General features: G+C 36.6%; 1 protein-coding gene across 4 annotated transcripts in view; it reads right to left on the bottom strand.

The window, feature by feature from the left end:
* Positions 1 to 3,881: 3,881 nt before the first annotated feature.
* Positions 3,882 to 15,056, bottom strand: part of ephb2b (eph receptor B2b) — a 134,951-nt gene continuing 123,776 nt past the window's right edge. For all 4 annotated transcript variants that reach the window (XM_008409108.2, XM_008409109.2, XM_017304894.1 and 1 more), the window contains exons 12-16: positions 12,829 to 13,044; positions 12,284 to 12,433; positions 10,675 to 10,868; positions 9,706 to 9,861; positions 3,882 to 8,337 (exon numbers count right to left, since the gene is read on the bottom strand). In XM_008409108.2, coding sequence (XP_008407330.1) covers positions 8,229 to 8,337; positions 9,706 to 9,861; positions 10,675 to 10,868; positions 12,284 to 12,433; positions 12,829 to 13,044 — 825 coding nt within the window. In that variant the 3' untranslated portion in view covers positions 3,882 to 8,228. The remainder of the gene's footprint in view (positions 8,338 to 9,705; positions 9,862 to 10,674; positions 10,869 to 12,283; positions 12,434 to 12,828; positions 13,045 to 15,056) is intronic.

The following is a 15,056-nucleotide window of genomic DNA, read 5'->3' as shown; positions in this document are numbered from 1 at the left end:
TGCTCTTGTCCAATTCCTATGATATCGCAAAGATACTGCGAACGCTTTTTTTTTTTCTTCATGCCATTATTCCTTTGCTCTTAATTTGGTTGTGGAGTAACAGAACGTGGCTTCTGGCAGTACTTAAAAGCACTGGCTTTGGCAGACATCCTTTAGCTTCAACCAATAACTATGTTTCTAGTAGGAAACGACACTGGCACTTTAAAAAGCAATGTAAAATATATTAATTAAAAAATGCATTTATTTTTATATAATACTTTAACGAAAAGTGCAATGTTTTCAATTATTTCTGCACTCAATAAATGAATAGAATTATGCATTATGATACATGTTGGATTAAACAATGAAGTGGTGATGTTTATATAAAAAATAATATAAAAAAGGTGTTTAGCAAAACTGTCTTTATGAACAGTATTCAACAACATACCTCTAGCAGGAAAAATATTGTGTTCAAATGTTCAACGTCTGCTGTGATRAATTTTGTTTTAAAATTTTGATTTTGAACTCGGATTTTTCTGTTTTTTGGAAACATTATTTATGWATGTTTTAAYGGATATCACCTTAGAATGGGCCATATTTTATTCTTAMACACTATGGTTATACAATGATAATTGTGCTTTACAAAGGAGAGATATTTTATTGAATTATTCTACATTTTACGGGACAGATTCTCCAGCTACTGACTGAAGTTGGAATCTATGCTAGTATTGAATGTAAATTGTATTTTGAGATAGGTAGAATAATTGTACTCCTAATTTGTGTTCCTTATTGGTCTTGTCTCCCTTGAAAAAGAGATGTTGATCTCAAGRCATTTCTTAGCTAAGTGAAAGTTAACTACATAAATTATGCCCTTTGTCTCATTAAGTTATAAAGGCTAATGAGTTGCTCACACAGACATTACTAAATTTTCTGTAACTTTCCATCCTCTTTAAATTCTACTTATCATTTGATATAAATTTGACTGAAAGCATCTTTATAGCATCTTTATATTTGTGCCAACAACCCAAACTTACATTTCAATTATAGATTGATGCCTGATTTTATTATTTCTGTTACCTAAATAACAAATACAACATCAGCTGCAGATCACTGCCTAATCCCTRTTTTTCTTCCTGGTCTTACGTTTTTATCCCMTGAGCTCTGACTTTTTAGTCTCTATCGGTTTTCTCTGATTCTCTGATAKACTGAGCTYTTAGGGATTCAGGTGTTGGGGTTGGCTGCTTATGGGTGGTCAAAAGGTAGCAGCTCTGAGGGCTCGGCATACCATTGGGGTCCCCATCCCCACTGAACTCTTGAACCTTCTCCTCTCCTGCCCATGGGGTAAACCTCTTAACGCACGCGCCRTTCTCCGCCAGGTCAGGCCAAGGTCTGTAGCCTTTCACGCGTTGGCTGCTAATGAGGTTTCAAAATCTCCAAGCAGGGTGAAGGCAGTCTGACCCACACTTGAGAAACTGAGGCTGTGAGAGACGGCAGTACCCTTGGTCTAAATTGCTTTTGACATAMAACCATCAAGCAATCTGCAGTAGTCTGGCTCTGAGGGAAACACCAAGAGAAGTAATGGTAACTCAAATGTTTAATTTGACCTCAAAAATGATCTCTGGATTTGCAGCTGTCTTTGGGTAAGTCCTTTCTGATGAGTATCCAATGTGACATTTGTGGACATGAAAGCAGGCACAAACTTGTTAGCCATGTTCTTATGGTTGTGTATTAGAAGTTTAAACTCCAGGAATTTGGATTATTTCTCAAGGATTTTTCTTTTGCAAATCTTCGTGTGAGCTCAATGAAATGTGAAAAATATTGAATGAAATTGTTCTGTTATTCAGTGTAAGAAAACATATTGCTATGAAAGATAGTAAATTGTTTTAAATCAATGTTCTGTTTGGTCTTTAAGGTTACCCTGAAACAAATAATGATGAAATACCTTGAAATACCGAGATACTAAGCTCTGAACAACTGTCCAAAACTTGGTACAGTATCTTTTTTCTGTTTTAGGTCACTGCAAAATTTTATTTTGTGATTACCCAGCAATTTGTCCCTTAGTGAGATGGAAACTTTTTTTTTTTCTTATTTTTGACAAGGCCACTGGACTACCAGTTTTATAATTTACTGTTGCAGAATCACAAGCCCCTGCCCTCTACTGTTAAGACCGTTCCACATTAAAGACCCCACTGGCTCATCTCACCTTACTAGAGCTCATTTCCACAGCAAAATGGAAACCCGAGGTAATTTTTAAAAAATAAATAAATTTAAGCAGTTACTAAACATAGTAACATTCAGCAAACATATCACAGTGCTAAAGGGGTTTCAAAAATATTTTTTGAAGCATCCATAGACTATTGTTGAATTTTTTTTTTTCTCTTTACATAATTCCAGAAAAGTAACTGTTGATGCATTTAATGTATTCTTTATATATCAGTTATGATCATGCAGTTTAATTCTATTGTCAGTTTAAAATAACCTTCAGCATAATATTCTGATGAATGAATTTAGATTATTTTATTTTTGTATTTTAGATTTTGTTTCTTTTTTTGCTGTAATTCCTAATTTGATATGCATTTTAAATTCTTCAAATGTACTCATGAACCAATTTATAGTCCTTTATTTTAATTCTTTTATATTGTGAATGTGACTTCATTCTTCCATTTGTAAAACACTTGATATTTGCTGTTAATTTCTTTTATACTTTTATCTTCTCTTATATGTAATATGCAACAATATTAAATAGACTTTTTGTTACACTGCTTGATTTCATTCCGTAGTATGAACTACTTTTATTGCTCATGTGTAACTCTGTGTTTACCACCAGGGGAGTTCCATACTGTTAGGCGATGTAKTAGCTGCAGCTATGCATTAAGCATGATTAATTGCATATAATATTTAATATATTAAATTGTGCACAACAAGAAAAAAGTGAATAATTACCTGCYGATAATTGGTAAGATTAACATTTAAATGTTCATCTATTATAAGGTTTGTTAAGGTAGGTTCTTTATAGATGTTAAATGATATAAAGGATAAATTAACAGGCGTAGGATTKAGCAAATATTAGTTTKTTTCTCTTCCTTTCTGAACTTACAAATATCAGTTGTATTTAGGTCCAAGGTTTCATAATGCCCAATCTTAATTATGAAGCTTTACACRCGTTTCTTTCTCACAAGGTTTCATTTATTTATCTGTGCATTCATATTAATAGAAACTATATTCTTATAAATAAATTACATTGTCCCTGGTCCCATTCATATTACATCCATTTCATAAAGAAATCATGAAATACACTTAAAGTGAGAAAGAAATTAGCAAGATTCCACGTTCTTTCACTGTATGTAAATAAATTAACAAATAGAAAAATGTAAAGCACAGTTCTGATTTAATTAGATTTAACATTGTGATAAAAATAATTTTACATTTGGTTAGGGTTTTTACATCACTGCAATATTTTAAATTATAATTTTGTAACACCAGTTACATGCTTCTCTGTCTGTTTTCTTTTCTTATCCTGAAATTACCAATATTGTAGTTGGTTTCAACTCAGATTATGGCAACTAATAGTTTTATACATAAAAATWTCAAATTGTATCTGCAATAGTTAAATAAAACAGACAAACAAATGAAGCTTGCTCCAAATTTGTTTGGGGATTTTGATATAAAGATTTATTTACATTATAAAAAATGAAAATAATCCTAATATTTGAATTTGGTATGATTAAATTCAGATTATTGAATAGTTTTTCCACTGCTTAATTGTGTTTTTAATTTTTAATATTTTACAGCTGGTTTAAAATTAATGCCATAACCCACAACCCTGTGGGCTTTCAAAGGTTATTTGTCTAGAGCAGAAAAAAATAGTTGAAATGTGATAAATAAATCAATTACTGGCCACATTTTCCGTTTTTCGTAACAGATCTTATTTTTTTATTGAGGAGAGTCAATTTGGGCTTTCCATTTTAGAAAATAAAACAATGACAATATTACAAATAATGAAATTGTTACATCATTCACAGGGTTACAGTCAATATACATTTATACAGAAATACAGGATCTCCCACATCAGTCACAGTGGTCTGAACCGGCACTGGTCTATTATGTGGGCATTAACAGATCAGTGGAACAGGGATATCCCCCTGACTGCCAGAGTGGTATTTGGTGGAGGGGGTAGATGTTGGGGGCAGATGGGAGCAACAGAGGGGAACACACAGTCACACAGGAGAACACATGTGCCAGGACGCCGTAATGGTACAAATGTTTGTTCAACAGGGGAAAATACACGGGCCTACTCTTAGCAGCAGCCAGTATTTGTCCATCAGCAGCTTGCTCAAGTCTCCAAAACACTGGAGATTTGCCTGCTGCAGAATTCACAAACTAAATGGGCTTGAAAATGTCAGTCTAAGAACATTTGAAACACATCAGTAGAGGGCGCCATGCTGCTTCCCGCTGCAGCTGTTAAAACTACACAACATGAGGCTGACTTCTTTATAACATGGATCGGCTCATGTTTRTCATGTAACTGTAACACTCAGACTTTACCCTTTTCCTCCGTCCTTTAAAAAATGGCACACTGTCTAGGGAAGGCTGAGTAGTTCTGCTTTGCATCGCAGATATAAARATTAAACAAATTGTTTTGCTACAAAAAATGTAGTTCAAAAATGTGGAAAGCAATCATTGACATCAGAGCCAAAAACCATTTTGAAAAAAAAAAGTAAAAAGCTTTTTTAATGAATGCAGCAGGAGACTATGTATGTAAATTAAGCAATGTGCACAATTATCTTTTATATATATATATATATATATATATTTACAAATCACCAACTGTCTGAGTAATCATCAAATAATAAAAATGTCCAACTACATCTCTTAATTTTGATATCCATTGCTGCTTGAGGGAATAATTTCACTTACATCAAATATTCTGTCTCATTTCAGAGGAAATAAAAAAATTATTAGTGAAAATTCCTTCAGAGATATTCTTGCTATAAATGTGTGACAGATGAATCAGAAACCTCATTTTTTATACATTTTAACACTCTGTATTCAGTTGCTTAAATTAAACATAAGGGGCCCACTGTTCAACGTGCTCCCTAAACTGCAACAATGTAGAGTTGCAAGAATTAGATTACTTTTTTAAATTTTACAATGCAATTTTTTTTTTCTAATTTCATAATGCAAATCTGAAATTTCAATTGCAAAACCAGCAAAAGTACTTGACTTGCAAAAAAAAAAAAGAAAAAAGAATAGACAGTAAGTTGAAGGGATTACCCACACCCTTTAAGGTAGTTCCTTAAAGTAAATGTCAAGAATAATTGCTTGATTAATAACTCAAAGTCTTGGCAGCATCCACAGACAAGCCTCTGAATGAGCTATAATGGGGCTGGAGTAAAGAAATACTGTACCTTGCCAGCCTTCCGCATACTGCAAATTAATTTCTTGCACATTAAGTGCTTTTCCTGATGAAGGAATATTTCCCGCACTGTGAGAATACATGCTACATTTTAAAACAAAACTGATGAGCTGGTACATGCTGCAAAATAAAAAAAYAGAAGTGGGAAAAGGTCAGAAAAAACACTAAGTATTGGTGGCATCTAGGTCACAGTACTGCCTCTCACTTTGCTTCCCCGTTTTCTGTGGCTCACGATTCTCCCCCTCTACTTTTACAAAGCGTTTCATGAAAAAATTTCAGCGCAATATTTGCTATTATGTATCCCAGGAAAAGAAAAAAAAAATTCAATCCCTCTCTGCTTTAAAGTCGGTGGACAGCTGGGGATAGAGTAAGATAGGATGACAGTGGTGGAGTAACTGAGGTTTCTCTCTTTTTTTTTTTTTTCAAAGAGAGTGTTTAGTGGCAAAGCTGCCTGTAGTGGGAACATGAAAACTCAGGTCAGCGTCTGAAGGTTTGGTTCAAGTAAACATGAGAAGCATTGTCCAGTCTGGAGGAATCTCAGTGGCACATACCATTAGGACAAGACAAGACACAACTGCTACGCTGTTCAATGTTTATATGCCTGCTGCTCCTGATGCGTTTTAAACACGCCGAGACGGAACCAGACAACTGGCCAAAGCCCACTAAGAGTAGATCAGAGGAAGCCGTTTGACAGGTGGTCGACAGGCATGTGTGTTATCAGGAGGACAGAGAGAAGAAATCGGTGCCTGGGCAGAGAAGCTGTGATCGGGGTGCAGCCGCCCYACTGTGACTAGACACATCTGACCGATGGCTCACAGCTGGACACCCATGTCTGTCTGTCAGCTCTCAGGGCAGAGCCTGGCAGGAGCTCGGCATTACTGCTTATCATTTATTGGTCGTGTGCATAAACCCATGTCTGATTTACCATCTCTGAAGAGTCACGGGGTTTTCTTGAACTCCATCTCCCCCTTTACAAAACTTACAACAGGTTAACAGCAACAACACAAACCAGGACTGGCAGTTCTGTACTCATGTAACAATTAGTCCTCATAAAATAATATACAACGAATGCATACATGTGAAGAACAGAAGCTTTTACAAGGTAAAGCTTTATCTACATGGTTTTGTGCATGATTTGTCCTTCAAAAATAAATGGAAAGCAATGGAGGAAGATCCCGAGAGTTGGTAACAAAAAATAAACTCAAAACTCATGGGAACAATAGAAATTCAAAAATAGTCATGCCAGAATTGCAACAATATAGCACACATTTTAGTTTTTATTCAACAAACGTATGACTGTGACATGACTGTGAATGTAAAACAACTGTGTGGTATCAAAACTTTAATCATTGAAGCATAAACATCCTTTTTTTTTTTTAACAGGAAAACTGGAAGAATACTGAATATAGTACTAGACTAATCGCTGCAAATCAAAGCACTGTGAAATTAACCACTCACTCAGCATGCTATCAAACACAAGATTCGACACTGTTAGAGGCTACCTTTTTCTTTGTGTGTGACATGTGAGTGCAACATGTGCAAGTACGCACAGACGGCACTTGAGATAAACACCCTGAAGGAGGATGCTGTAACTGGATTATTTTGTCTTTCTGTAGAGTCTGATGTAAACAGTAGAACCTGTTTTTATTTATTTTTTAAAATCTTTTTCTAAGAATCTCTGCTGGAAGTCAGTTTTGCTATTTATTTATTTTTTTGCACAAGCTAAAATGATGCAGCTAGAGGCAACAACTACTTAAATCCTCCCTGTAGTACCTGTAGTCATTCCTTCAGCTCTTGAACTAATCGCCTAGAATAACCATCTCTGAGTCATCATGTTATGGCAGGTCAAGTGCATCTGATATGTACAGCACAGGATCATGACTAGAGTGTGAAGGGGAAGAGTTCTATTTGGCAGACTGTGAAAAAAATAAACTAGTCTTTAGTTAGAGGAAGCATGGTAAGAGGGATTCTTCAATACAAAATGTCAACATTAAAAATTTCTCTCAGTGAGAGAAAAGTTTTTCCCATTTTCTGTCGAGCTGATTTCACTGCAAGATTTGTCCATTTCACTGATTGTGGTTTTAACATCAGTCTATGCCACAAGTTGTCCATTTCATGGTTTGCATTTCTTTTTTTTTCCTTTTTTATTTACCTGTGGTACCAGTTGGGCGTGCATGTCAAGTTCCCCTTTGTCCTCCAAAAGGCCACAGAGAACTCTGCGTTTCCACATGCGGTCCAAAATGTTAAACAAAAGACAATTTCCACACTTTGTTGAAGATCCTCTCCTCTCCTCTCCTCAACTCTTCGTTTCTTTTGTTGCCCTTTTAAAGGGTAGCTTTCCTACTCAGTTCTCTAGTGTACAACCTCATATCATCTATAAATTTAGATAAATTCCTTTCCTTATCAGTTTTTTTTTCCTTTTCTTAAAAAAAAAATCTTTACAAAATTAGCAGAATAAACAAAAAAAGGGGGTAATAAATGTTGAAACAAATAAAATTGGTGGAAGATTGGACACTGATTTGCTGGTCACTTCTAACCTCCCGTGTTTCTGGCTCTAATGGTGGGTTTGGCTGTGGGCCGCCTGGATTCTTCATCACTTTGACTTGCAGCGTCACAGCTCTCCACAACTTATCCCAAGCATGGAGGGAGAGCCAGGGAGGAGGGAGAGGAGGAGGAGAGAGGGAACAGGAGAGGGGAACGTGGGGCTTGATAGCAGCCTGGTGGGAAGACCAGGAACAATGCTACATAGGAAAAAAGAAAATCCACTGCATTCTCCATGTCCAGAGCCCTGTCTCCCAACACCTTTTGCCCCCCTCTGCTCCTCTCAGGAGGGTCAAACCTCCACTGACTGAATCTGGTTCATCTGTGCACGCATCATCTGGACGCTGTTCAGGATCTTCTTTTGATGGCCTGCTAAAGTCACACCGACCCTCAAGATGTCACTGTGAAGCACAAAAAACAGATGTCGGCCTAATGTTACCAATGGCTATATACAATATTTTATAACCAACCTACATATTATTGATGCATGTATATAAAACAAAACTGTTGAGTGCTTCAAAAAGCAATGCATATTCAATACAACAGACATGTGCTGGGTAAAATCAGATGAGAGAGCAGCAGTAAAAGACCAAGTTTTAAAAGAGTTTCCTGCATCTATTATATAATATAGACATACATTTGTATATGTACGCATATGTGTGTACATATATGTACATATACATACACGTATATGTACGTCTGCATGTGTGTTATTTTGCTAAATACACCTTTGGATTATGGATCTACAGAAAAAAAAGTTTTTACAATTACCGTAATCATGAACAATTTGTTAGAACTAATGAACATCTGAGAATGAAGGTATAAAATCTGAGGTTCCACAAGACTTTGTTATGAAACCACTATTGTTTGATTTATTAAAAATGTGCTTATCTGCTACTTTAGTTCTTTTCTCTCCTGTAATAATTTGATTTTTTTTTTCATAGAGATGTTTAATGAAAATATTTTCCATTGGTTCAGTCTAAACTTATCTCCAAAAGTACGTACTTATTGTAACCTTTCTTCCATCTTATCAGTACATTTTTCTTTTTGTTGTTCTCCATTGGGTTTGCTATAACTCTGTTGTGACATGCTGTAAAAATTGCTATATTCAATTGACAGAAGTTTTCGCTGATTTGTTGGTGTATCACTTTTTATGGAGCAAAAGTAATCCTTAGATTGACATGCATACATGTTTTTTTTTTTTACTACAGCTTGCTCTATTTAAAGATCTTTCACTGAATAAAGTGGCGGCAATGCAAACATTATTTAGTCACAACGGGGCAGCTATTTATCTACTCCTATGCTGCATCTCAGCAGTAACCACATTTGTTGGATTACACATTACAATCTGTTTGTCTGAAAAACTGAAGCTAAACATCTCTGTGGGCTGATCTCTGACTTGTATTGTTGTACCCTGACAGGAAATGACTTTTTGTTGTTTCTGTACAAGCGGGATGATACTTTTTCCAGCAACTTAACCCCATGTGCTCTTTTTCCCTCTTTAAAGTAGGGATCAATAGGGCCTTGTTTAACACATGAAAAAGGCTTTAAAAACTCCCAAGCTTTAAGTTATTGTGCCCACTGTTTAGCGTCCCAAGTCGAACGTTATTTGAAAATAACATCCAGAAATAGCATAAATTACAACAGGCCGCAGAGTCTTGTTTCTGCTAAGATTTAAACCCCAAACCTCTGAACAACCACTACTTTTCAAAGTTTTCTCTTGCACTTATCAGAACTTCAGTGCAGGCCAAGGTATCATTAACACTTACTCCATGGTCATCTGAGACACCACATCAAATGTAGAAAAGTCAGAATTGGCAAAGTTGTCTTTGTACTGGCCCATTTTGATGGCATCCAGCCACTCATCCACAGTGCTGAAGGTGGAGAAGTCTGGGATGCTGCGGTCCAGGAGAGGGAGATGGACCCTACAGGGGAGATAAGAGGGACGGATCAAGAATAATAATAGTTCAAAGAGGAAGATCCAACATCATGGTCAGTCCAGACCACCTGCAGACGATTCAAACATGAATTATTATGTTACATTTTCAAAATGTTTGACAGCACGTAGAGAATCCCACAAGCCTAATCCATGAAAAAATATTTTCCAAACTGTTTCCTCATAAAGGGTATTTTCCAAATGAGGTGATAGTCTTCAGGGAGCCAGCGTATTCACTGAATGTCTGTGGAAAATCTGGGTTGTGGTTCTGCACTATACCGCAAATGAAAGTACAGGCCGGGATAATGGAAATCAGCAAAGCCCTGGCCCTGACAGCAAACTAACACCCAAAGCAGAGATGCCTGAAAATGTTTTGTTTAAAAAAAAAAAAAACACTGCAGAGCTGCTCCAACCCCAGGGTTGCCTGGAGCATTCGTGGGAAGGTTTGGATCGATCAAACCAAAAGGCTTTAATTTACATAACCGCTAGGCGCCAGGAAAAACAAGAGAAACTGCATTTGGCAAATGTGAAGAGTGCCACAGATGACACTGTCGCAAAAGCACATATATTTTAGTCAAGAATTGAAAGCCTTGGTACTGACAGAAGCTGAGATGAATCATACACTTGAAAATGTTATCCATATCAGTGCGGAAGAAAGCAAAATAAAAAGGCCTGTTTTCTGTGATGCCAAAGGAGACATGAATAAACGCACAACCAAATACCTCACGGGGAGAAGAAGGAATCACAAAAAGGAGAAAAGCGTAGCCTGAAAATACAAAGACTCAGCTTGTGTTTTACTTACCCTGAAGACAAAGGAGTCATAGCTTTCAGTGTGTTCGGATTACGGATCATCTTGTCGAGGTTGTTAACAATCTGGCTAAACTTGGGACGGTTGTTACGGTCCTTCTGCCAGCAGTCCAACATGAGCTGGTGCAGCGCGTTGGGACAGTCCATCGGCGGRGGCAGCCGGTAGTCCTGCTCTATAGCATTAATGACCTGCGGGGGGAGATAAATCACTCTAAAGAACATATCACATATCAAAACATCCAGTTTCCCACAAAAACATAATTAAATCTATTCTAAATTTGGAGTTATTAGTGACAATTAGTTCAGTTATTGTTTTGTTTATTAATTAATTGTCTGACTTATGCACATGTTAATATAACGCATGTGAAATATTTGCAACTAATTTACAGCTTCTTTACTAAATAAAATTATTTAAAAACATATTTTATATTTAGGTTATCTTTGTCCCATATTAAAATTAGAATAAGTATGTTAAAAAATTAAGTTTGATCAAAATAAATTAATTAAACAGAAACTGAACAAATCTATAAGGAAGCAAAACGTTTTTTGACWGCACTGTATGATGTGACACAGATGCCTACTTAACTTACTCRCTTTTCAAAATGCTTCAAACAAGAAAACATATTTTAGTAAAAGAAAAAAAAATAGAATGTCAAAATATCATTGATTTCTAAGTGTAATTTCCAAAATACCTCAGGTTTTGAGCAGTTTATTTAAAATTTGTATTGTTGTTTTCAAAAGAACCAATTAAAAAGTGCTGTAGAGTTAACTGTATGTTCCATTTTCCTGACGCACTACTTTGACAGTAGTCAAAGCGTTATATTAACATGTGCATAAGTCAGTGCATATCAAAACCTGTAAAAATACAGACTAGGTGGCTTTTTTTGTCAACAAAATCTGTGCTAAAAATTGAATAATCAAACACCCTTTTTAGTGCATTTAATGTTCAGTTCCCATAAAGCCACTTTACAGGTATGTCTGACACTTGTGTWCAGAGGTAGTGCATAGTTAACAGAGAGGAACAACCCCAAGCACACTTGCAGGAAGGGCACACAATCCCCTGCTCATTATCAGGGTCATTAAAGAAACTCCATTCAGACGCAGATTAATCTTATTCACAAGACCTCCAAACGAGGACCCCGATGGAGCAGAAACACTATCTGGAGCTGCTAATATGATAACCGTTGAGGTTCTCGGTCCCTCTTAGCACATTAGTGTTCTCACTTTCAATTTGAAACTATTTTCATTATCTCTCTCCCCATAATTTGCTCTCTCCTTCACTACCCAGAGGGAAACAGAAAATGGAGACTCCAGTCAAGAGCAGAAATTGTCCACTGAACACTGCTGTGCATTTCAAATGATCTGATTATGTCTGTGTGTAAAGTGTGGGGGAATTTTCATATAAAACCCTTGTGTTTAGCCAAGAGAAAGGAGACACCATTGACAAATTTTATCTCAGAGGAATTTGAGGCTTTATTAGAACGCAGCGAACCAAAAATATATATGTGCGCTGAGAGTTGGGGAATAAATGTTTTAGGGTGGCCCCTAGCCTAAAAAAATTAACAGCACCAGCGAAAATGACAAAAACCTTGTTAAATACGTACATCTTGATTGGTCATGTCCCAGTAGGGTCTCTCTCCGTAAGACATRACTTCCCACATGACAATCCCGTAGCTCCACACATCGCTAGCTGAGGTGAACTTCCTGTATTGGATTGCTTCAGGAGCAGTCCATCGGATAGGGATCTTCCCTCCCTGTGAAAATGAGGGGAATGACCCAAGTGAGGCAAGTGACACCGAAACCTGACACTATTCACAGAAACAATACTAATTGTAATCCAAACTGGGAGGTGAATATAACAAAACTGTTAGGAGGGAAAGTGTGGTTCACGGAATTTTCTAGACAGAAGAAGGATGAGGAGAGATGACATTTGTCCTGATAGGGGGGAACAGAGTGGGAGGGCCCTGTGGCATGTACGTCAATCCCTGGTTTAGTCCTTAAAATAACATGAAAAAAAAAAAAACCTTCTGGCAGAACTATGCAAAGAGTTGACAAGAAAGGACTCGTTTGACTTAWTTTAGAAGAATGATAATATCCACCAAAATCAGTTGAGTGTGTATACAAGGTAAGAGTTCAAATATTTTATTACCAGAGCGCTTGTGTACGTAGGATCTGATGTATCGTCCTCCAAGAAGCGTGAGAGACCAAAGTCTGACACTTTGCACACAAGGTTGCTGTTGACCAGGATGTTCCGAGCAGCAAGGTCACGATGCACATAATTCATGTCAGCAAGGTACTTCATGCCCGAAGCAATGCCACGYAGCATACCAACAAGCTGGATCACAGTGAACTGCCCATCGTTTTGCTGAGGAAAAGATATATTAGGTCATAAATTATTTATAGATCAAAAAGAAAACAAATCTCTTAATACATGAGGTGCACATGACAATACTGTACTGCAGTAAACTTCAAAAGGATAAATCTCAAGGTGAAATTTKCTCCAGTGACAGATAACTTCTGGGGTTGCTTGAAAAAGTATCTTATTGGGTTTTAATGGCATATCTGAGTATTTATGTTTAGATATTTTTTTTGACACAACCTCCGAAAAAAAAACCTTCATTTTTATTTTATTTTATGTAGGGACAACTATACTATCTAGACCATATACAAAATGCACCTCTTTCATGGTTTCAGTTTAACTCTTCTTTTAAACACATCAAAATTCTAAGCATATGCTGCATTATAGRAAAAAATGATATTTTGTTACAGCATTTTATAAAGCAGCTTTGACAATGTTCCTCCAAGTTATTTGTTTTTTAGATTATGTGTAAAGTCTGCCTGTTTGAATCAGTTTGTTGAGGCTTCAGTATTTATACTGCACTAACAGGAAAGAATTACTAAGCGGTGCCGTTGAGCGCTTACTTCTCTCCTGTTATGCATTCTAGYATATAAAAACACCATATGGATGTGTTAACAAGGTCAAAAGCTTGATTCTCACCGGGGGTGGCCTTTAACCACCAAACTGCCAGCCATATGCCAGTTTTTTAGATTTTTACTTAGGTTGTCTTGTTTAATAATAACCTTGCAATGGGTCGACCTTTTGATCAAAGTTTTATGCAAAATGTCTTTGTTTGAATCACAATTAAGATATGAATTAAGACATACACCAGAAAAATATGCATGTACTGGAGAGAGCTGCAATGATTARGGTGATGGTAAGTAGGCCTGCCAACATCAAAGATTTCATCACCAAAGACAGACAGGAAAAATACCAGTGGGCATAAAACAGCAACTGTTTTTTATGAAAATAATTAATAATGCACTTAGTGACAATGAYATCTATACCAGTTCACCTCACAAGAAGACGTTGAGAAACTTGTTTAAAGTTTGATGCCCATTTAAACATTTCAATTAATAACAGGGGAATKAAATAGATTATTTATCTATTTATGATTASATAAATGATAGGATTAGATCATTATTTATTTGGTAACACTTTATTTGAAGGGGTGTGCATAAGACTGACATGACAYTGTCATAAACATGAAGAMGTCTTTATGAATGTCAATGACAGTTGTCATGAAGTGTCATTGGGTAAATAATGASACTTTTAATGCAAAGTTGCTCTAAAARCTGCATTAAAAGTCAATTAAAAGTGCCAACTTTGCATGATTTTGTAAATAATGACAATTTAATGCAAAGTTGGCATTTTTAATTGACTTTTAGAGCAACTTTGCATTAAAAGTCTCATTATTTACCGAATGAGACTTCATGACAATTGTCATAAACATTCATAAAGACTTCTTTATGGTAATGACAGATGTTATGTCATGTTTATGACAGTGTCATGTCAGTCTTATGCACACCCCTTCAAATAAAGAGTTACCATTTATTTTCCTGAATTTCAGTGCAGGAATGCCACTGAACTTTATCCCAAAATTACCTTCAGTGACAAGATTGAGGAATGAACATGTAGTTGGTACAGATCAAACATAATGAAGTTATTTTCAGCACATGTTTTAAGAGGGAATCCTGTCGGTGCTGCACACCAGCAGGTTTTGGTTGAGCTTAACTTGCCTCTGTGGGACTAGGCAGGACTAAGCTGGGACTGGCTGTCTGCATACAGCTGTCCCCCTTTCCGTTCTGGTGACGGCTTTATACCCCATGCTCGGGTAGTGTCTGGAGCAGTGGTGCAGCTGTGCCTCCAACTGGGCACACCTGCATTACTTCCACCACCCACTATGATGCAAGGAAACCAGAAGACCCCGGATAATGGGGCATGGGAGCATAAGGTTGAGTGTGGACTGACAAAAAAAAAGAAAAAAAAGCTAAAGGTGGAAATAGCACAGCAGGCGATAAAGGCCCAGACCGCAGCAA

Source organism: Poecilia reticulata, linkage group LG5 (genome assembly GCF_000633615.1).
Source record: "Poecilia reticulata strain Guanapo linkage group LG5, Guppy_female_1.0+MT, whole genome shotgun sequence".
Classification (NCBI taxonomy): Eukaryota; Metazoa; Chordata; class Actinopteri; order Cyprinodontiformes; family Poeciliidae; genus Poecilia; species Poecilia reticulata.
Note: the sequence above shows the minus strand (reverse complement) of the source record. Positions and strands in the feature narration are given on the sequence as shown.